This window comes from Anastrepha obliqua, chromosome 3 (genome assembly GCF_027943255.1).
Source record: "Anastrepha obliqua isolate idAnaObli1 chromosome 3, idAnaObli1_1.0, whole genome shotgun sequence".
NCBI classification, from domain to species: domain Eukaryota; kingdom Metazoa; phylum Arthropoda; class Insecta; order Diptera; family Tephritidae; genus Anastrepha; species Anastrepha obliqua.
This window is the reverse complement of record NC_072894.1, coordinates 95,817,144-95,841,632: the sequence shown is the minus strand read 5'-3', so window position 1 is coordinate 95,841,632 and position 24,489 is coordinate 95,817,144. Positions and strand designations below refer to the sequence as shown.

The 24,489-nt window shown below is 37.4% G+C and overlaps 1 protein-coding gene across 1 annotated transcript in view; it reads left to right on the top strand.

Annotated features, from left to right (window-relative positions):
* Positions 1–23,756, top strand: part of LOC129242701 (adenylyl cyclase X E) — a 41,561-nt gene extending 17,805 nt beyond the window's left edge. The window contains exons 7-21 of the mRNA XM_054879500.1: positions 5,065–5,103; positions 6,182–6,326; positions 6,401–6,537; positions 6,620–6,911; positions 6,992–7,063; positions 7,120–7,244; positions 11,594–11,812; positions 11,879–12,125; positions 12,217–12,291; positions 12,359–12,627; positions 16,358–16,452; positions 16,520–16,671; positions 22,901–23,063; positions 23,126–23,386; positions 23,454–23,756. Of these exons, the coding sequence (XP_054735475.1) occupies positions 5,065–5,103; positions 6,182–6,326; positions 6,401–6,537; positions 6,620–6,911; positions 6,992–7,063; positions 7,120–7,244; positions 11,594–11,812; positions 11,879–12,125; positions 12,217–12,291; positions 12,359–12,627; positions 16,358–16,452; positions 16,520–16,671; positions 22,901–23,063; positions 23,126–23,386; positions 23,454–23,734 (2,572 nt within the window). The 3' untranslated portion in view covers positions 23,735–23,756. The remainder of the gene's footprint in view (positions 1–5,064; positions 5,104–6,181; positions 6,327–6,400; positions 6,538–6,619; positions 6,912–6,991; positions 7,064–7,119; positions 7,245–11,593; positions 11,813–11,878; positions 12,126–12,216; positions 12,292–12,358; positions 12,628–16,357; positions 16,453–16,519; positions 16,672–22,900; positions 23,064–23,125; positions 23,387–23,453) is intronic.
* Positions 23,757–24,489: the final 733 nt, after the last annotated feature.

The following is a 24,489-nucleotide window of genomic DNA, read 5'->3' as shown; positions in this document are numbered from 1 at the left end:
AGCTTAAATAACAATACAATTGCTAAATAAACAAAAATATAACGCAGCGCTAGCAACGGAGGCTTTCAGCTGGCTGGTGAAGAATTCCAGGTTTATATAGAAGATCAGAGTCCTTCAGAAATTTATAGATTTTCGAAATGTTGGAATCGGAAGGGTTAATTAATAGCGATAGTGCATCATGACCGTCAAAATTCTGCCGTCTTTGTCTATCTAGTCCAGGGCAAAAGGCAAACAAGTGCAGGATACTGACTGGAGTATTACAAAATGGACACAGGCTTGGTTGCCTCCCTTGCAGTAGATATGCATTGGTGATTACACTGTGACCAATGCGTAAGCGAGTATATGGCGTAGTATAGTTAAATGGGAAGGATGATAGATAAGTTGGCTTAGTACGATTAGGATTAATCCTGGAGTAATGGTGGCTATAGTGAAACCAGTCAGCTACTAGTTTGGTTTGCCTATGCTGCTTTATAAGTCGATAAACATCATTTTTACATATGTAAAAGGTTTGATGTGATCGTAGGAGTAATGCTCATATCCTTGGCAGTATTATCAGCGATTGTATTGCCGTTGATGCATGTATGCCCTGGTACCCACATGATTTTGATATTATGAGGGTGAGAAATCAGGATATTTCTTATGGTTCCAATAATGTGGTTGGAATTATTATAGTTCTTTATGGCCTGAAAACAGGACAGACTGTCTGTGCATATAATGTGTTTCCCCTTCGATTTTGACGAATACTGCATGGCGTAGAGAACTGCTGTTGCTTCTGCGGTGAAAATTGAACAAAACGGAAGTAGTAGTCAATACGATATAGGCCCTCCATTCTCTTTCACGACAGCAAAGGAAGTGTAATTCGCTTTGGAACCATCGGTGAAGATTAGCTGCCAACTAGTGGTTTTAAAGCGAGATGAAATTTCTAAAAAATGTGCGCAATACTCTGCCGATGTCGTAGTAGATTTTTGCATGTAACTTAAGTCGTTTATAAAAGATGATTTTTTTAGCACCCATGGCGGGTAATGGCCATGTCTCGTCGATAATAGTCTTAAGGGCAGTCCATTGTCTTTTGCAAAAGAGGCGCATTTGGAAATTGATGAAGCTATCTTAGGAGCCCGTGCACGCACGGCTGCCAAGTGAAAGCATTTTTGTGGCAAAGCATTAGAAGTGAGAGCAAGCTTAAGATAAAGTTTCCTTATATTGTCCTCCACATTGTCGATTAGTGATGGTAGACCTGATTCTGCCAAGATTTTTTTTATTGGCGAAGTAAGAAATGCACGTAAAGATCGTCGGACAGAAGTATGGTAAGGAGACGCTAGGAGCTTGATGTTATTTTTAGCATGTTGGCCATATATTTCTACGCCATAGTTGATAGAGGATAAGAGGAGCGCCTTTGTAACGTTGACCAGCAATTCAGAGTTGATAAGCGAGCGTTTGCAAGATAAATAAACAATAAACTAATAAAGTTGTAATTTTTTCAATTTTAACTCTTCTAACTCCAATGTTTTTCTTACGTGAAGGAATGATCGACTGAACTTCTACTTTTGCAATGTCTTTACGGTAACAAATGGACATACATGCATATATTGTCATATATTGTTATGCTCGACATACGAAATTAAATTTTCTGTTTTATCTCATTCCTGTCGTTAAAATATCATGGCAGCCAAATCTATATCAAATTCAATGGTTTAACAAGTTACTCTCTTAATGCATATGAAGGATGCTAAAAGTCAGCATTTATTTCAGGAATAAAAGTTTGTAAAAACAGTTATGAAACGTACATTAAATGAGGACGCTGACTTTGATAGCTTACACGAAGATGCCCTTGAATATATTGCCGGTTACATAATACGCAAATTAAAGTTGACCAATTGTTCATGCAATGAGCCTACATTTACTTGGGTTGGCACTTTATCTAAGGGCGGATTAGTTAAACCAAGCACCGAGTTCTTGGACGAAATTAAAATGTTGGAATCAGCGTTTAACCAGTTCAACGGCAGGAAGCTTTACGGTGGGATATCATTTTTACAAAAATTGTTCAGATTAAGTGAAAACGTGAGTTTACGCGATGACGTTAAACGATTTTTTTAAATGCCGGATGCACTTTCGAATAAAGCATCTTAACCAGTGCAATAAACAAAAGAAGAGAACAATGAGCATTCGATAAGATAATTGTAAGTAAAGTATGCAATGCTTTGGGCGTCTACTTGTGTTTCTGCGTATATATGAATTTATCTTTTTTTTTAACACAGATTTTATACTTGTAACTTTGCAGGTAATCTTGTTAAAAAATCAAATGTATGATTAGCGGACGTGACGAAATAAAAGTGGGTTTTCCTCGTTAAGAGTTTCCACTATTCTCAAGTTGTTTTATTATATTTATTACTTCAGTTTAGGTTTACAAATGGCACCTATAGATTCCAATCCGATGCATGGTCAAAATACATATATATATGACACAAATCCATGGGAATAGTTAAGTTAAAAATATAAATAATTAAGTACCACTTATAAAATAACATAAAATTATTCTATGGCTTACAACGACCTTTTTCAATTTTTTACTACATTTTCAGAAAGGGGATAAACTTATGCCCTTTTTTCCCTTGCTTCCAAATTGCATCAATGGATTAAGTAGCATCCGAAATCAGTTGTCAAACTTTACTTAACCTTGTATAATTGAATCATGATTTAAGCGGATAAGGGGAATTTCTGATGGCAACTCTGCCGAAAAACGGCAGTTAAAATCTATTGTGAATGAAAAAGTAATCAAATTTTAAAAAATAAGAACAAAAAAAACTAGATACGCTGCTAGTTTGCACAAACACGTTCGAAATTATATTAATTGTATTGATATTTCGGAGCAGTTTGAGAAATTGTAATATTATATTTTTTTTAATAAGTAATTATTTTTAGTATGAGCAAATAGCTGTTCACTAATTCGCGTAACAACCAATAAAAAAATTTGGAGTGGGCGATACCGCAGCTATAATGGAATGCCTTTTTTCGCCAAAAACTCTTCCACAATGAACAGAGGAGTGGGTCCGTTGCATTGCCATGGAGCAAGATTGAGCCTTTAGGGCTGCAAATTGAAAATACGAGCCGCTCTAGAGCACCTACATAAGGCATCTTCTTTTCGCCAAGAGTTAGAAAATGGGGAATAGATGATGCAACTGGTATTACAACACATACATGCATAACACATATGTTGGCAACGCTGCAATAGAGCTGCCTTTAGAGGTTTTATATTAATTTGTGCTTTCACAATTTAACACACGGAACTTCGTTTTCATTAGTTTGATTAGTTTAAATCTCACAAATCACAATATTACCAAGCCATTCACTGAATTTTCAGAAACAAGCAACTTTTCCTATTTTTGTTTGTTTTGTTCGTTCGTTTTGTATTGCGAAGGGAGCTGACGTCAGACTTGTCAAAATCGCGAAAAATAAAGTTTGTTTTTTTAATGGCGCCACCTACATTACTCAATTCGCCATAAAGTTGTTGTAAGCTTTCCACAGGCAAATCTTACTCTATAACTTTGTTGTTGCTTTCATGTGCAAATTTTTCGTCAAGTTAATCGAGCATAGAAATAGCGAGCAGGGAAGGGACGAATAGAAGGCGTCTTTACACTTGTACACTACATGTCTGTCCAGCAGTAGCAAATTCACGTTGAATGATGTCACGGCTATTGAAAAAAAATAAGCATTTCCGTCAGGCGCAAATTGTACATACTCACTTTTGTTAACCACTCACCACATTTTTTCATCCACTACTCTCTTTGTTTATTACTCAACTCATCCCATCTCTGCCGTTACTCTGAAAGCTGATCACTAAAAAATTTACTTCCAAAAAGCATGCATAAAAAAAAAGCCAAACTTCTTAATAGTTCTAATTAAACTTCCGGAATTTAACTGTCACTCCTCGTACATATGTAATGGGTAATCGGCTGATTTCATTTTAAAATGCAAAAAAAAAATCTCGGTCCAATCTTAAATTTTGTTTGTGAGGTATAACTTCATTCAAACAGCTACTTCGGTTTGCACTGCATACGGTACGCTCCATAAACGAAATGCCGTTACCAAAAGCATTTCCGAAAAGAAATGCACCGTTTGGGTAGCTATACACTCACTTTGAAAGTATAATAGGTTTTCAAAATTTCTAATTTTTTTCAAGTTTAAAGCGGTTATAGTCCGGGAGCCAGGGGTCATTTTGACCTCATCATTTCATGCCGACTGATTTTAATACTGAAGGCAGACGCCATCCAATTTATGACGAAACCAACCGTCACCTGGTCCAGTAGCGGTGGGTACGTACGTGGGATGCTGCGAAACGTGTCGAAAAAAAATTTTAACAACTCATTTAATACCGGCTGAAATGTTTTTTGTCTATTGTTGACATTTATTGTAGTAGAATAAAAAAAAAGTCAGCTGCGCCGTAGAGGAGGGAAAATACGTCAGCTGAACAGGCGAACTTGTAAAATAAATTAAAAAGTAAAACTAGTTATGCCGATAGAATTTTTTTTTACATAATTTTTGACACATATGAAAATATAATAATGATGGTCAGCTGCGTTTATAGCGGTGGGAAGACCGTCAGCCGAAGCAAGAATGTATCATTGCGTTCAGCTGACGTATTTGTCCCCCTCTACGGCGCAACTGACTATTTTTTTTTTATTCTAGGAAATGTCAACAATACATGAAAAAAAATTCATCCGGTATAAAATGAGTTGGTAGAAATTTTTTTTCGACACGTTTCGTACCCTCCCACAATCACACCCACCGCGGGTGCGCCAGCTGACGTTTACTTTCGTTATTCATGACAGCTAAGTCACAAGTATAGTCAAGAATTTAACGGTGTAAAAACGCAGTCCAAAATCGACCCCTGGCTCCCGCACTATTAATTTCATACAGCGGTGTGAAGATAATGAGCTTCTGATACTTTTTGGAGCATACTTTTTGATATGTACCGTGTCGTCCTACCAGAAACCAGCTGGTGAACTTTATAGAGACAGGTCTGAGTATTCAAAATTTGTATTAATTAAACTTTTTGATTTTCCATAGTTCTACGCCAACTCCATTATGGCGACAGCTGGATACCGAGTAAGTAAACATTTTTATTTAAATACTAAAAATTGTAACTTTATATACACCTATTCTTGATGCAGAAATATTTATGAGTTGGGTATAGTTTAATGCAAACACAAATTTCGGGTTGTGTAGTTTTAGGAACTAATTGTGTTATTATTAAAGAAATCGAAATTCGAATATATAGTACGTAACCTGCGGAAATTCAAAATTCGTGATACTTTTTGAACACACCTCGTATAAGCCTTAAAATCCAACAGACAGCCTTTCATGCCAAGAGTTCATGACAAAAGTCTTCACTCGATGAGTAAAATCCACACTTTATAAGCCCTTCATCATGCCTTCCCTATTCTTCACGGCATAATAGTTTGGACGATTTCGGAAATTGACGTATCTTTTCACTTTGGTTCCACCGAGTATTGTAGACGACACAATGATGAGCTGAATGAACTTTACAAAGATAAAACAATCGAGTGAAGATTCGGCATCTACATTGTTTACAAGTGAATAGAAACGCTTCAGTATTCGACATGGATCGTGTAAAGTATTCAATGCGAAATCTGTGGATAAAAAGGGATTGGCTTTACCTGGTGTTTCTAATTAACAATAATAATAAGCAACTGGCACACTTTGTTATATTCGGCTAAAGTTAGTAAAGTATTTATGTGGCAGATTATAGATAATATATGTATTTGAGGTATGAACTGTGGCCTTAAGATGTATTTTGCCTTCTTCTCTTCATAGTACTTCATATGTGTTACCCTTACCCTTACTGAAGTCTTGGTGTTATGGCTACAGGATTGGTGAACAGAGATATTGTTCCTGTCGCCTTGATATGGTGTCAATTTGTCAGTTTCTAGAAATATACTTTTAAAAATCTCAAATGACATATATCAAAACCGACTTTCGTTGGTTAGTGCTATTCCGTAGATAGGGTCCTGGTTCTAGTTTTATTCCATAATTTTATTAAGATTTCCAGCTGCATGACTGCGTACAGCTTTTCTATAAAGAAGCATGTATTCTTACGTATAGATTTTTTACTAAACTAGTGTCTACAATATTGTCCACATCTTCTTCACTTTCGTCATCATAGAAAGCTCTTTATTGAGCCACACAATGATGTCTCAATCTTATATGCGGATGTTGTCAACTACACTTATCTGACTACGACGTTGGATGTAAAAACTTTAGTGGAGACTTTACATGATTTATTTGTCAAATTCGACACAGCATCACAGGTAAAAAAAAAACGAAAACATTATAGGTTCGTTCCCGTTTCCACGAACAATCACACAAGAAACTTCATTTGCAGGAGTACGATGTTCTGCGTATTAAATTTTTGGGCGATTGCTATTACTGCGTGGCCGGCGTTCCCATCCCCAACGAGTACCATGCCAGATCGTGCACTTACCTTGGTTTACGTATGATCAAAGATATACGCGATGTAAGGTAACTCCATATGCATAATGTAACAACGTATTTGAAATAAAAATAGATTTCCCAACACTTGAATTAAACTTTCCCCCCAAAGGATGAAACGAAAGCTGGATATTGATATGCGTATTGGCGTACACTCAGGAAATATTTTATCTGGCGTCATTGGTGCAAATAAGTGGCAGTTTGATATTTGGTCGAAAGATGTTGACATAGCCAATCGCTTGGAATCCACAGGCGAGGCTGGCCGGGTGCATGTTAGTGGGCAAACATTGCAACAATTGGATGGTGAGCTTATGTATGAGGAGGGCACTGCGAAGGCACGTGATGATCCGGTGCTTCAAAAATATCAGATTCGTACTTTTTTGATAAAACCGCCATCCTCAAAAGTTAGTATATGCAATTTATTCTTAAATTAAGTATCGTAGTTAATTTTAAAACCTACAAAAAATCTTATTGCGTTTTCCAGTCAACGTCTTACATAACGATGAAACGTCCAACAGCATCAATGCGAAAACGTTTGGAACCGAAACAGGGAGCGGTAAGTATAAATAAATATTCGTTTATCAATGTTTCTTATGCGCTCTTCATTAATAGGATCCTAGAAGTGATATCTCAATGAACTTTATGCAAAATAGCATAAGTCAATATAATCAAATTCGTAATCAAGCAACTTTAGAGATGAGCCGAGAGGTTGACAATATGCCCATTGGCAGGATACAGTAAGTAACGGGTGAATTTTTAACAATTATCTTTTAAACAGTTGGTTTAAACAGCTGACGCACGTTTCGTGTTTTATTTCACTGTCAAACATCTTCAGTTTGGTCTATGATTTAACCATGAATCGTCTTACAAACGAACAACGCTTGCAAATCATTGAATTTTATTATAAAAATGCGTGTTCTGTTAAGAAAGTTTATCGCGCGCTTCTTCCATTTTATGGTCAGTTTAATCGACCCACTGAGGTGGCTATTCGAGCTATTGTGACTAAATTTAGAACCAAATTTACATTATTGGACATGAAACCACCAGCACGCTTACGTAGAGTGCGAACTGAAGAAAATATCGCAGCTGTATCGGCCAGTCGGCCAGTGTTAATGATGACCCTCAATTATCGATTCGTCGCCGTTCGCAGCAATTGGGCCTCTGTTACTCAACAACGTGGAAAATTTTGCGAAAGGATTTAGGTGTGAAGCCTTTCAAAATATAGCTGGTGCAAGAATTGAAGCCGAACGACCTACCGCAACGAAGAATTTTTGGTGAATGGGCTCTTGGGAAGTTGGCCGAAGATCCACTTTTTTTATCGAAAAATTGTGTTCAGCGACGAAGCTCATTTTTGGATAAATGGGTACGTAAATAATCTGAATGGTCGGTTTTGGAGTGAAGATCAGCCAGAAGAATTACAAGAGCTACCAATGCATCCAGAAAAGGTCACAGTTTGGTGCGGTTTATGGGCTGGAGGTATCATTGGACCGTACTTCTTCAAAGATGCTGCGAATCGTAACGTAACTGTGAATGGCTACCGTGAAGTGATATCCAACTTTTTTTTGCCCAAAATGCAAGAGCTTGACTTGCATGACATGTGGTTTCAGCAAGACGGTGCCACATGTCACAAAACACGCGTAACAATGGACTTGTTGAGAGCCGAGTTCGGTGAACATTTTATTTCACGTTCGGGACCTGTCAATTGGCCACCCAGATCGTGCGATATAACACCTTTAGATTATTTTTTGTGGGGCTATGTTAAAGCTCATGTCTATTCAGACAAGCCTGCTTGAATTAACGCATTGGAAGACAACATTAAAGCATTTATATGTGAGATACCGGCCGAAACATTGGAAAGAGTATGCCAAAATTGGACTAAGCGGATAGACCATTTGAAGCGCAGTCACGGTCAACATTTGTATAAAATAATCTTCAAACATTAAATTATATGGACTTTACTATCGATTTAAATAAAAATTTCATGCATTTTTCTGAATTTTACGTTGGTATTTTCGAAAAACTTTCCTATAGCTCTTAAAAAATCACCCTTTAGTTATTTTATAAAGAATTACACTTTATAAGCTCTAATTCATACATATATATCCACGAGGGTGGACCAATAAGCTCCTAAACTTTAAATAAGGTAGGCTCTATTCGTCAACAAAGAACGCTTTGCACTTCAATATAATTGCCGTTCAGCTCTATACACTTCATTCGGGGAGTTATTCCTACAAGTAAGCCGACACTCTCTTCAGGAGTTCGTTAAGAGCTTTCCTCATTGATGGTTCCAAGACTGAAAGTGGTACTGGAGCAGGGCGGCATTTATGCTGTAACTGCAGAGACTATACTGCTTTGAGGCTAATATTAACTTCACAGCCATGAAATTTCGCTGCAACTTGCATTTGGCTTGCCGTAAAATGTTTCTAGCAACATTGATTCTCAAATGAGAAGAAACGTCAAATTTAAGAGCAATAAATAAGCAGAAGCAATTGACAATATATATATATATATATATATATATCAATTATATATATCAATTTATTAATTATATATACATACATATATTGAAAAATTTTGGTAAGAAATTACCAATGTCGTCTTTGCGAAGGCGTTTTGCGTAAAATGCCATATCTTCGGAGTATTCGAGAACTAGGTGCTACTTTGCCATAGATACATACGAAATTTCAAGGCAATGTAATTTGTATGGATTTTGATAACCATTTCACCTGAAATGCACACTTAGCACTATGTCTTAGTACCCGTTTTTCAATCGCAAGCCTTTGCAATACTTCAAGTAGCAGACGGGATATTTGGCGAAGACTTGGTTGTCTGCAATAACAACCGAGCTGCTCTAGAGGTCTTAGAAACCATTCTCATATTATCAAAAATAACCCAAGAATGTGACCTGAGGCTAAACTCCGTTGCAAGATGGAGTTAGTTCAGAACTACGTCAGTTTTCAAGGCAACGAACTGGCTGATGAATTGGCAAACTGTGATTTTTTAAAGTAGTGGAGGGATTCAAAACAACATCCAACATCAGACCGTTAACGAATACGCTATTACGCGGCGACCGAAGTTATTCTCACAATTTTACTTCGGATTATCAAACTTTGTAATCTATCATCCTTGGTTGTTGGGAGCATCCAGCTCGACATGCAAGTACAACAAGGCTCTCATTAATAAAGCTCTTGAAACCGGTGCTGCAGTACTGACAAATGCAAAACAACCAAGTGTTTCCTAAAAAGACCTGACACGGTGGTAGCAAAATTCTTTATCAGACAGAGGAGGAGTGAGTTACGGGCCCTGATAGGACTTATTATGAGGCACTATTCATAAGGACGGCATATGTTTACCATAGTCATCATCAACGATTCACTGTGTACATTTTGCTTGGAGGATGGGCGAAATACGGAGGATTTTCTTTGCCAATGTTCGGCTTTCACCAAACTTAGATGATACATTTTTTCGTCGGCATTCTTAGAGGTCACCTAATGACTCCCTGCGGCCGCCGTAATCAAATAGGTTGGTGCACGACTACCATCCGGAATAAAAAAACACTTTTTCTAATAGCGGTCGCTCCTCGGCAGGCAATGGTAAACCTCGAAGTGTATTTCTGCCCTGAAAAAGCTCCTCATAAAAAAATATCTGCCGTTCGGAGTCGGCTTAAAACCGTCCCTCAATTTGTGAAACAAACCCAAAAAAGGCGTAAGTGCCAATTATTAATTAATTAATTAAGTTGTGCTATTTTTTGTTGAATCGTTTCCCCCGACAGTCGGTTCTACGTCACCGGAATGATCCAGATTTATATCCGGTCAAAGACAACCAAGCATTTACGATATTACAACGACAACAAAAATGTTAATATAGTTTAAAATATTTATAGTTTAATTTATTGGGTATGGAAATAAGTTTCCGTCTTTTCTTAGCCAAAGTTACGAATTATTTAAACAAATAAAAAATACATGATATTATGAGAAGTAAGTGCCATTGGAAGCTACAACTTTACTCCACCTTTCAGCATACGGATTCCTCTGACGAAAAATTCAAGTTCCTTTGACTTGATCCATTAATTGAGCCAGTTTGCGATGCTCTCGTAAGAAGTGAACCACTCTTCAATAAGGGCTGACTGCATTAATCGGTACAGATGGAAATTCTAGAGTGCAATGTCTGGGAAATACGGCGGGTGGCGCACGATTTCCCAATTCAGTCTCTCTAAATATTTCTGGACCGGTTTATCGACATATGGCCTGGCGCTGTTATGCAGCAAAATCAGTTTCATAATAGATGCCACCCTTCTGATGACAACATAACCTTTGAAGCATGAATATTTTTTTCGCTGTCGATGGACCTTGCTCACCTGGCAGGCTCCAACATTTTCGACGCTTGGAATTATCATAATAGATCCATTTTTCATCGTCAAGACGATGCGATGAAGAAAACATTTTCTTTTCTGCCGTTCAAGACGCATCTCACACGTCCCCAACTGCGTCTCAATATCCCTCTTCTTCAATTGATGAGGCACTCAGTTATTTGCTTTCTGGACCTTTAGATATATTATCAAGGGTTCGACATGCGTCTTCATCCAATAATTGTTGTACTTGAGTATCTTCGAATTTTTTCGGTTCCCCTTCGCGATCTTTATCTCTCACGTCGAAATTACCATTTTGGAAGCGTCGAAACCACTCTTTACAAATTGTATTTGATGGACGTGATTACCGTAAATATTTATCAACGTTTCAGCTGCACTTTTCTTTAAAAGGTAGTAATGAAGAATGACTTCCCGCAAATGCTGTTTTTTCGGGACGAGTGTAGACATTTTTGACGTCAGATAAAAAAGGATATTTACGCTTCAAACGAATGTCGACTACTGCGATTGAGACCTCACATATACACCTTTAAATCATCAGTATATTACTAGAGCGAACACAAAAATAGTATCAACAGGACACCTCCTTTACGAGGGCGGAAACTTATTCCCATACCCCATAAATATATTATAATCTCGAAATATGTGAGAAAATTTTATTTTTTAAACCTCCCAATTTCCCGACTGCAACTGTAAATTCAATGATTATCTTATCACTAGGGTTTCTAAAATGTGCCTTGGACATGATAATCGTTTAACCCAAAACGAAATGGATGGACAAAAGTTTCGAAGTAATATTACGTCGATATTTTTATTTTTCAAAGACTGTCGCTGGGAGATTATGTTCATGAAGCAGCCAGACATTATGCTGAAATACAGTGTGCTTGTTTCCTACATAACGCTCTTGTGTACCAACCTAATGCAGGCGGTCAATTCATCGTAAGTAAAGTGCATTTTAATTTACATATCTAAGAATTAATATTAATGTTTATCTATTTCACATAGTCAAACGTTTAACTTTTGGGTGCTGGTTGGAGTTAGCAATATTATAATGTTATTGTTCTTGGCATTGGTGTGGTACAAGAAGCTGTGGATTATGTTCATTAGCAAGACGGAGTCATCGACACCAAAGCAAAAAGTCAGTAAATGGTTCTATAAACTTTCAGATGGCATTCAAAGCAAAGTCATTGCGCGCAGCGCCATGTATTTAGTGATACTTATTCTGAATTCAAGTGGCATTCTGTTGCAAATGGTATGAGGAACGATAACCCACGATATATTATATTAATAAAAACTTCTAGTTAGATGTAGTAGTGTGTGCAACTAATATGTTTTCCTTTCAGATAGATAGCAATAACAGTAACGAGGGGGTTGCAGTTGATAATATCAAAGATGAAATTTATTCCTTCAATGCTTGGGTTCGTTAAAGACCTAATTTAAACATAAAGATTCATGAACTTTGTATAACGCATTACTTCATTTTAGGCCGTCACAGAATCCTTCATGCTGAGCATATGCATAACCTTCCTATTCACACGTATTCCGTTTATTCTCAAATTGAGTGTTGGAGTTTTCACGCTAATTTTTTATACAGTCCTTGTAACACTTTCATATAGGTTCGTCTATGGTCAGAGCCTTAAAACTAATGATCATCTATATCCAGAATGTTCGCATATATTTGTGATGTGCATAACATTGGGAATATTCCAGCTTATGGATAGGCAATCGGAGTTCATTGCAAAAGTTGATTATAAGTAAGTACAGGGTGGGCTAAATACAAGCTGCTTTTGGTTTTGGCAGCTCTTTCTAGCTACATCCAGTATTTTAATTAACCATTAGTAACTTGCCATTTTTTGAAGAACGGCAGGTAATATTGCAAACTTGTTGCAATGCTAAGGTGAGTCCATACTTGTCGCTCAAACAATGTGAAGTTTTTGGCCGGAATCAAGTTTTGCTGGATAACAACACTGCATCACTTTGTGATGGGTACCAATGCAACTCAGCCCAAGAACCACAACATTTCGACATTTAGCGCACTATTCTCTTGAACATTTTGCACAAGGAATTACTGCACTCACCGTAGCCGCGTTGGTTTGTTCGTGGCTATAAATCGGTGGATCCACTGAGAATATGAAATACCAAATTCAAAAAAAGCTTTTTTCGAATAGCGGTCTGCCTTCGAAGGACAACGCCACTGCTCCGAGTTCATTTTACCATGAAAAAATAATGCCGATTTGGAGGCGGCATAAAACTGGAGGCTACGCAATTCGTGGAATATTCGTAACATCAAAACGAACATCACAAATTCGGGCAGATTAAAAGATTGTATTAAAAAAATACATTTTAATTCATATACTTATACATATACAAGTAAACAGCATTTTTCTTTGAATATCAAAATAACACCTCTTATTAAAACACCCTATATATAAAGGGCGCGGCCGCCGTAGCCGAATGGTTTGATGCGTAATTACCATTCGAAATTCACAGAGAGAACGTTGGTTCGAATCTCGGTAAAACACCAAAATTAAGAAACACATTTATCTAATATCGGTCGCCTCTCGGCAGGCAATGGCAAACCTTTTAAATTTAAAAAACTTTGATGTAGGCTAATAAAACAATAGGGGAGGGGGCCCAGTTGTGACGCGGGTTTTGAAAAAAATTAAAATTTTTTCCTCAGTTCCGCAAATTGAAAAATGAAGAAGTTTAACATTTAACTATTAACCAAACGCAACTTTTCTCCAAAGAAAGTATGTTTATTTGAGTTACTCAAAAAATTTTGGAACAAATTTTTTCAGGATAACTTTTTTTAGGACAAAAAAAAAGTGGCCCAGTTGTGACGCACCTCAAGAAATTTACTGGAAATGAGAAAATATGAAAGGAATGTCACACCAATTGTTGTGATTTAATGATTTATTTATTTTGAAGGCTTTCAATGGCAAAAATAATGAAAAATACAAAAGAAAATGTCCTTCAATGACCATAAATGACAACGATTTTTATTCATCATCGTCATCTAAATATTCCTATTCGTCGTCCACGTCACTTTCGCAGTGTTTGCAAGTGAAATAACTTGCCTGCATGTTGGCGCACTTCAAATGAACTGGACGCTTGCATACGTTGCAATTGATCGAGTTGGCAGCGGTCAATTTCAGCGGCAACAGCTTTAAGCAAATGATGATATGATCGTAGTGCAAAAAAAAGGTGCGTCATAACTGGGCCACCCGCTGAGTCACAACCGGGTCACGATGCTAATTTGTGTATGACAAGCAAGTTTTTTATAGACACCACATAATCACATAAATCCATATAGAATCACAAAATATACGGCAAATACAATATTTTGATGCATTACACTCGCCTTTTCACTGTTAATTTCACAAAATTTTGGTACTTTGAAAAAAATCAAAATAACTTTTTCGCACGATTTTCAACACGATGTTTGGTGCGTGTATACACAATGCGACTACTAACGTTGGTGTCTGCACAAAAACTGCTGCGTCAAACGAACATGATTGGCAGGGCTCAAACTGTCATTTTCATACCGCATGTCAAAAATATTTACCTGCGTCACAACTGGGCCTGCGTCACAACTGCGTCTTCTAAGCTACAAAAGAAACACAATTACTTTTAATTTTAGTCTTATATTATTGCAACGAATGTAAACATACTCAAATATTTGCGTCAACAAAGGCTACGTACTCTTAATTTCTGGCGCTGTCTGGCGCCAGCGTTCTTCTTACAAATAACGGGGATTTTTGAAAAATGTGTACAGTAAAGAGTAAATTCATTATAGTTGGCGTGTTTTGCTTCAGTTGGACAAAATATTCGATTTTTATAGAAAAAATGCCTCGAAAAGAGTTATCACTCGATGATCCTGGAAAGATCCTGCATCTCCACACAAATTAGCAAAAATCTTATGCAGAGATAGCTGGGATTTGCAAATCTACTATTCGGACTGTCATTGGGCGATTCAAATACGAAGGGCGCATTAAAAAGAACAAAAGATCCGGCCGGCCACCTGCACTTTCCGATCGTGACAGGTGCACAATAAAGCATCTGGTGGACAAGGATCCGTTTTGTAGCGCAGTGCAGATTGCGTCAGAGCTAGGTCGCAACATTGACAAGGAGGTGCAACCGGAAATAGTGCGTAGAGCGATAAAAGCATATAACTTTAGGTAGTACACTCTTCGCAAGAAGCCGCACGTAATTTTAATTAATAGGAGGAAGCGAAGTACAATATTTTTGGTTGAAACGGGTGTCTGGAGGAGACCAGGAGAAGCCGTAAATCCAAAAAATACCTTGAAAACCGTAAAACACGGCGTCGGAGGTATTATTGTTTGGGGCTGCATGGCTGCAGTAAGAGTCGGAAATTTGGAATTTATCGACGGAGGGATGGATCAATACGTGTATATTGATATTTAAAAAATAAAAATATGAAGAGCAGCGCCGAGAAATTGGGAATAGGCTCCGATTTATATTTTCAGCAAGACAACGACCCCAAACACAAAGCAAGGAACACCAGGCTGTACCTCGCGTACAACACTCCACACCTTTTGGAGATGCCATCACAGAGCCCGGATATCAATCCGATTGAACAGGTGTGGAATATGGTGAAAAAATAGAAAGCAACACCTAAGCAATAAAAACCTCCTGCGAGTTGCAATGTACCAAGAGTGGTGCGCAATAGATCCAATTACTTTGAAAACTGGTGATATCAATGCCAAATCGCCTCAGAGAGGTGATTAAGCTGAAGGGTCATCCCACTAGGTACTAAGTTAAAAGTTGTAATGAAAATAATGTTCCTTATAGTTAATACGTTTATATTAGTTTGTAAGAGTACGTAGACTTTTCTTGACGCAGATATTGATACATTAAGTTTGAAATCTTACCATTTTTATTTTATTATTTAAAAGAAAATATATAATATATTTTTTTTAGCCTGCATCAAAGGCTTTTAAATTTAACAAAAATTTGGCCAAGTTACAGGGTGATTTGTGCATATATAACAAGAGTACGGTGACTTAAGTGGCATACTGTATATTAAAAAATAGTATTTATTATATATTACATATAAGGTTCAACTGATTCACCAATTGAAGGGAAAATACCTCCCGTTTCACTATCGATTCTCAGTTAAAACTTTAAAGCAGATGGCATCGAATGTCGGGGTCGCCCGAAAATCGACATTTCTGACGAAGGGAATTTTCATTTCGTCAACTTTCAGCTATACTCGTACTCGTATAAAAGTAAATCAACTCGTATTCCATATATAATTGAGATTTTTGCCAATTAGGATGAGATAGCAGACATGACTAATCTGTTTTAGTGAACTCGACCAAAATCCGACAAAATCGACTCCTCCGCCACCCGATTTGCGTGTAGTTCATTAAAAAAAAAAACCAAAAACTTGTATTTGGACTTTTTAAAATGTAATATTAATTTAAAACTCTTAATAATACCCGTACTGTGTTTTATTTTTAGCTGGAAACGTCAGTTATTAAAAAAGCAGGACGATGCTAAAGTTACGAACGAGACCATTTCCATTCTAATTAACAATATTTTACCATCGCACGTCGGTGAGTGAAGCAGAGTTTTATACACCATGAATAACTGTTTTCAGCGCATTTTTTTACCTTATTACAGCTGATATTTATATGTCACGACAAATGACGAGTGAACTCTACTATGAAGTGTATGATAATGTTGCCGTTATGTTTGCAACAATTCGAAATTATGACACAGAGCAAGTGGGCATACGAGTTTTGAATGAGATTATTTGCGACTTTGACGAAGTGGTAAGTACTATAATAAAATATTTGCATATAAAAGTGCTGTGCTGGAAAGAAATTTTTCGCGCAGAAAGAGCAATGCAGAATGAGCAAATGTTGTAGAGGAATGTGACGTGTGAAGTTTTTTTGTGAATGCTGCTGTATATTTTTTGCTGCAACACAAATCGAAGAGGTTGAACTTACCTGCTTTTCACTGTTCTTTCCCAAATGTCACGAGGTATATCGGTATTATTTTTCTATTGGCCAGTAAATTACATTCCATGACGTTTTTCGCAATACTACTAATTTTTATACTAACGCACTTGCGCACAAGGGTGTTTTGTTCACATAATGGTTGAATGTAATAGCATAAAAGAATCGATATTTAAAATGTCTAAATTTTTTTTTGTTGATATGTTGGTACAACTGCCCTCTATAGTGTCACAAAGTTTGAGCGTGTCAATTAGCTTGTTTTTGGCATTTAATTATATCAGTCAACCTCAGGTGTACTCTGCGATTTTCACTATGGATAAAAATATCGAACAAGGAATTTGTCTTAAATTTTGTGTTTTGAACGGGGTTTCGTGTGCCGAATCGTTGAAAATGTTGCAAAAAGCCTATGGCGAGAGTGTTTTATCAAAAACAGGGCTCTATGAGTGGTATAAGGCAGAGGGCGGAGAAGTCGTGGAAGGTGCGTTATTCCCTCGATTACCGGAAAATAGTAATACTTGCCTCGAGGGCAATCTGTCCTCACCAAAGTTTGTCCAGCATACTTTCGCTGCTCCAAGGTTATACATCTTAAGTCGGTCTACCTCCATTCATACCTGCGCATTTTTTCAGTTTGAAAAAGATTCGTGCCCGTTTTTTCATTCCAAAAGTCGTTCCCAAAGATCATTTCCATTTTATGTATTTCAGAAGCGATAGGTTGTTAGCCAAAAGTCCTAACCCACACAATGGTGCTGCCCGCCGCTTGCTACCAGTCAAGCGCTGTTTGGAGCCGCCCACAGTGGAATAAATGCTGTGGAATTTGTGTTTGGGCTTGATACTTATTTGGAGGCGGCATCTTCTCGCCTTGTCCGTGCTGTTTTTCGGCCTTGTAGCATTTAATCAGAAGAGTGCCGACTCCACTGCTAATCTCTATGTTAAGATTACCGGACCGAATTTAGCCTTCTTACTTGTTTCTTTTTATATGTATTCGGCAAAACAAAGCTTTATTTTCAACGTAATTTCCTTAAAGTTCCGCATACTTCTACCAATTTTTTTCCAACCAATAAACCTCAACAAATACTCGAAATAAGATTTCTAGGGGTATCCGTAAACTTTTATTTACCATGGCCTATTCATTCTACCCACCTCTCTTAACGCCAAACCATTTCTTCATATTTGGAATAGAAATAGACCCGGTGGAATAAATCCAGCAGATACCAGTAATTTGAAGCCTATTTTGTGCAATATTTAATATTGTGGCTGCTTATTTGTGCGCCAGTACGTTGTGTTGGTGGAAGAGACAATTTTCCTCGCCAAATGCTTTAAATCGATCCAACACAGCAGGCGAAAATTCTACTAAAGTACAAACTTGTAAAGTAACCATTCTTTCTTAAAAAAAAGTACTATTGAAATTCGTTATACTAGGTGAAGTCCAAAATAAAACAGGACTGAGTTAAAACAGGAACGACCGGAGCTTTGTTCTGATAACTTCGAGTTTATTTTTTCAAAACAGGCATCGATACACTGTTTTGCGCGATCTAAAAGCTTTTTCGGCCAAATGCAATTTTCCGAGTAGGTAGAAGTAACGGTGAGCCATATCAGGCGAATACGGTGAGTGATTGATGGTTAAAATGCGATTTCTCGTCAAAAAATCAGTAACAAGAGTGCGTCGATGAGATAGATTTCGACAAATGCGATGCAACAAACGCTTCAAAAAGCGAAGATAGAAAATTGCATTGACGGTTTGGCCCATTGGCACGAGTTCCTTGTTCTCTCAATTCTCTTGGAATCATATAAAGAAGTGAGCATCGACTTGATTTTTGACTTCTCCAAACGCGATTTTTTGGGGATGGCTCGTCTGGGGCCTTCCATTCGGCACTTTGACACTTAATTTCAGGTTCATGTTGGAAGTACCACGTCTCATCACCATTGTAAAGGAAGTTCTCGTTTTTTCTCGCTTCTTTAATGAGGCCTTTCGAATGTTGAATTCTGAGCAATTTTTGGTTCTCAATTAATTTGTGCGGAATGAAACGTGCACAGACCTTTCGTAAGTCCAAATTATCAGTTAAAATGCGATAAATCGATGTTTTGGAGATATTCAACTCCGATTCCAATATTTTCCACAATGGTTTCGGTTAATTTTTGGTAAATTCACAAACAATTCCGATGGAGTTTTTGATGATTACTGATTTACGGCAGCCTGTATGATTATTATCATTTATGCCCTCACAACCATCTCCAAAATGTGTAAACCACTCATGAACTCTGGCACGAGATAGACAATCGTCGCCATAATCTTTTTAAATATTTCGGTAAACGTTTTACCCATTTTAAAACAAAATTTGATATTAGCTCTTTGTTCGAAACTCATTTTTGTACCGATGAAACAAACATCCTGACACTTTAGACGCAATAACTTCACTTCCCCTTAACAGAATGTTATCAAGCTTTCACTGGAAGTCAGCTAGGGATGTAACTTCCAACGCACTAACTCATTAAAAGGATGGAGCCATCAAAAACATTTTTAAGACGCCAGTCTTGTTTATTTTAGACTTCTCCTTGTATGCATATATATAAACTTTTTGTTCATTTTGATCTTTCATCGAGATTCGAATCTACGTTCTCTATGAATTCCGAATGGTAGTCACGCACCAACCCATTCGGCTATGGCGGCCTCACATATGGTATGTTATATAATATTAATATAATATTATTCCTTTGTTATGGGACAAAAATTTAGTTTAAGATTCGTCATTTACACAATATTTACACCCAATTGAAAGTTTAAAAATAGTCTATCTTCTTCGAGAATCGAATATCACAGAGCTACAAAAAAGAATGAAATAGAAATTCATGTGAAGTGATGCTATTTTTCTTGTAGGTCTTGTCGAGTAAAACAAGAATCGAAATTTGAAATTCGCCAAATTTGAAATTCATCATCATGGTTCCTCGAATTCCGTTGCGGAGCATAGAGTCGAAGCAAAATTTTTTCACTTCGTTCCGTTCCCTACTTTTGCTTTTACTTACTGCCATTTCAGTTTTTTGTTCACAGCTTTTATTTCACTTTCTAAGTTTCACTTTCACCTAGGTTCCGCTGACTCTAGTGTATGACTGTGTCACCTCCTCTTAAGCTCTTTGATTTCTTCGCGAGTGATTTTTGTTGACTTCGTCGGTGTACGAGTAAGTCCGTGTTCGATATCCAACTGTATGGTCACCAAATGAGCAGACTGCGGTTTACAAACACTTCCAGCTTTTGAACGGTTTCTTCTGAAAGACACAAGAATAGAGAAGATCTGACTTAACATTTGAATTAAAGATTCCAAGTTTGGTATGCGCGCTGGTTTATTTGGACAGCCACACTGGTCGGAGACTAGCAAATGCGTTTCTTACTTTCTGCAGCCTTATGACAACATCACTTTTGCATCGCTTATCTGCCGTGAATTGCCTTCCAAGAAATTGAAAGCCGCTGACTTTGTCCCTTTTTCTCCAATATTGAAGGACGTGTCACTCGCATTTATCGCCAAATATTTCGTTTTATTTACATTGACAAGGGCGTTCAGTTTGCTTTACATATCTGATCTGCACTGAAAAAGCAGTCGGTAAAATCGGTAAAATATAAATCTTCAAGATGTTCCACTGAAATAGGGTGCCACAACAATCCCCTTCTTTCTATATTTTCAATTGAATTTCATCAATGACGACGAGGAAAAAAAGCGTGATAAAATGCAGCACTGCCTCACGCCGTCTTCAGTTTGTATGGGTTCAGATAAGATGATTAAGTCGAGAAACTTCTAATTGACTCCTTTCCGTAGTGGGGCACACCATATATTACTTTCTTTTAGTCGATCAAATGCTTTCTCATAGTCAATGAAAATGAGACACAGAGATTCTTGTAATTCGCTTATTTGTTTAGTGATAATGCGGAGAGTAGCAATATGGTTGATAGTTACATGATTATTGGCGTCTATAGAATAAACCTTTATAATGAGCCCACTTATAAGCCTATAACTTATATTTTTGATTATCAATCGATCTTAAATTCCTTACATGGCTTGGAAAGAATAACGGTGTATATGTATATTAAGGGGACTGATACCTGTAAACGGCCACATTTTCCCTGATTTTCATTAAAATTATTTAAAACGAAGAAGTCAATATGTTTTTTTGAAAATTGGCATACAGTTTATTTATACATTAAAATAATATATATAATTTTTTTTTTATTTTAATCATTTAAAATGGCGGATGTACACTCAATTCTTCCAGGAAGGTGGCAGCGGAGCTTCTCAATCGGCGGGCATTGTATGATAGCATCGGAGTCAGTGACCTGAATACAAAAATTTTTTTTGTTTATTAATGTCATAATTTTAAATGAATTAAACAAAAATGGGGAAAAAAATTCACGGAATAATTTTGTTTTGGTGACATCTGTCAAATCTTTTGTTTATTATTCAGTTGTTTATGCCAAATCATCATGGCAAGTTACACGATTGAACAGCACGTTCAAATGATAAAACTTTATTATCAAAATGCGTGTTCATTAACGCAAACGTTGCGCGCATTGCGCCCATTTTTCGGTAGACGTGGTGGCCCTTCAAAGTCAACTCTTCAACGTTTGGTGGCTAAATTTGAGACGACCGGGTCAGTAAACAATCAGCCAACACCCGTACGTTCAAGGAACGCAAGATCAGCCAAAAACATTGCCGCGGTCCGTGAAAGTGTACAGCAGAACCCGAGGCAGTCTATTCCTCGCCGTGCACAAGCACTTGGCCTTTCGCAGACTTCAACTTGGCAAATTTTGCATCGGGACTTGGGCCTACACCCGTACAAGATCCAACTGACCCAGGAGCTCAAAGTTGATGACCATAGACAACGCCGTTGGTTTGCTGACTGGGCTTCGAATCGTTTGGAAGAGAACCCCAGTTTTGGGCGAAAAGTCATCTTTAGTGACGAGGCGCATTTTTGGATGAATGGCTGTATTAACAAACAAAATTGCCCTATATGGGACGACACCAATCCACACGAGGTTCACCAGGTGATAATGCATCCTCAAAAAGTTACCGTTTGGTGTGGATTTTGGGCCGGCGGCGTCATTGGTCTGTACTTTTTTGAAAACGACGTTGGTGAGGCGGTCACCGTCAACAGCGAGCGCTACACAACGATGATAACCAATTTCTTATGGCCCATATTGAACCATATGGCCCTAGACGACATGTGGTTCCAGCAGGACGGCGCTACGTGCCACACAGCAAACGCCACGATTGACATTCTGCATGAACGATTTGAGGGTAAGGTTATCTCTCGCAGGGGTGATGTGAATTGGCCACCAAGGTCATGCGATTTGACCCGGCTAGACTTTTTCCTGTGGGGTTTCTTGAAGTCTCAGGTGTATGCAAATAAACCACAATCGACCGATGCTCTAAAGGTGAACATAACACAGGCCATCGCTCAAATTCAGCCGGATCTATGCGGAAGAGTCATTGAAAATTGGACCACTCGGATCCGTTCCACCGTAAAAAGCCGAGGCGGGCATTTGAATGATGTCATATTCCACACTTAATGGCATATATGCGCCTTTCAAATAAAAAAATAATTTTGTCAATAACTCACACACAGCTTGTTTTATTCTATTTCATCATCTACCCGCCCTTATTGAAAAATCCTTTATAAGAAATACTTAAATTTACGTTCTAAAAATTTTTCGGCATATTCCTAAAAGATTATATCAACATTTTATGAAAAAATTTTTTTGAACAGGTATCTGTCCTCTTAAGAAAACTTAAAACACAAATATGCGTGTTTTTCCTTGCAATTAATTTATTTCTCCTTTTCTCAATACACTATTTTATAAAGAAGCTATACTAGCCCTGATTTTATAAAAACAAACACTTTTAGTAAAAGTAAAACGAATGCTTATTTTCAAAAATCGGTTAAAAGCTGGAAAAGTTATTCAACTTTTCTACATTTTATTATTTATTATCTACATACATATCTATAGTATGTATATACCAATTAAGTACACTCACCACTCCGCATCCTTTCTTTGCAGTTGAGCACTTATAGAGGCGCGAGAAAGATAGAAAAAATTAAAGTAGCCGGTTGGACATATATGGCAGCTTGTGGTCTGGATCCAAAGCGGTCAGAGCACCGCAAAACTCAAACAGCTTACCGCAGCTCCTCGCTGCTGCCCAATGGACGGAGAAGTCACTATTGTAAGAAATGCCATCGAGGTATTTCAATAAAAGTATTTTATTAAATAACTATTTCAATGTAGGTAGCAGACAGCTTGATATTGAGGAAGAGCCACAAGGCGAGGAAGAATTGCCTACAACAAGTAGCCAATGCGATTTACAATACATACGACTGCAAGAGTACGAGGGTCACAATAAGAACAATTCTAAATCGGAGGAGTATAATGATGTAGTATTTGTCATGCTAGAGTTCGCCTTGGAACTGATGCGAACAATGCGGTCTTTCAACATCGAGAACTTGCAATGCGAAAATAATGATGCGGACACAGGTGCCTTGCGTATTGGTAATTATGAATACTATATATCAGCAAATAGCTTCGTTGCTAATTATTTGTTTGCTCTTTACCAAAGGTATCTCAAATGGTCCTGTGATGGCGGGCGTCGTGGGCTCCTATAAGCCCCATTATGACATCTGGGGAAATGCCGTGAATATGGCTTCGCGTATGGATTCAACGGGTAAAGCTGGTGTCATACAAGTCACTGAGAATACTGCAAAAATATTAAAATCTTACAATGTGAAGTGTACTTATCGAGGTTATACATTTGTAAAAGGGCGTGGGCACATTCCTACGTATTTTGTTAATGTTGACGAGTCTTTAAATTTCGTACGCATTGATGAAAATATAAAATAAATTGTTTATTAGCAGTGCGCCATCAACTTGCATATACACTAGGTATCATAATTCTGCGCTCCACCTATTTTTAAATATATATTATCTGTCAATAAAATTCTAACGCTGAACTCATTACAAATTCAAATTCATCATTTTCGTTGTTTACTTTCGTAGTGGTCATGCTGGCGATAAAAAAATTATCTCCGCAATGCATCGCTATCGATTCTAACAGTACTTACCAGGTTGTTTAATAAGTTTTGCGGTTCGATAAGAAAAACACAATTTTATGGTTTGAAATGAGCTTTACATATAATATTATTCAGTATAGTCTCCCTGAGCATCAATACACTTGTGAGAAGTGAGAATCTAGAAGGGCTGCAAAATACGCTTCAACAGCAGTTATGACCTCAGCATTTGATGAAAAAAGCTCTCCACTAATGAATTTGTTTAGGTCTGGAAACAGATGGAAGTCGCTAGGGGCCAAATCTGGTGAATACGGTAGATGCTCCAAACATTCGAACTTGAATTCATGGATTTTAGCCATTGTCAAAATGCTAATGTCAATGTGACAAATGCTTATCCTCTTGAAAAATATTTTTTTCCTTCGCAAACTGGGTCTTTTCTCACGATTTTTTTTTTCAGTTCGTCTAAAAGGTTACAATAATATTCAGAATTTATTGTTTCACCAGTTCCACAAACAAAATTCCTTCCCATCCCAAAAAACTGATGCTAACACTAACTTCTGGACTCAAACTCATTTCGGAATTTCACAC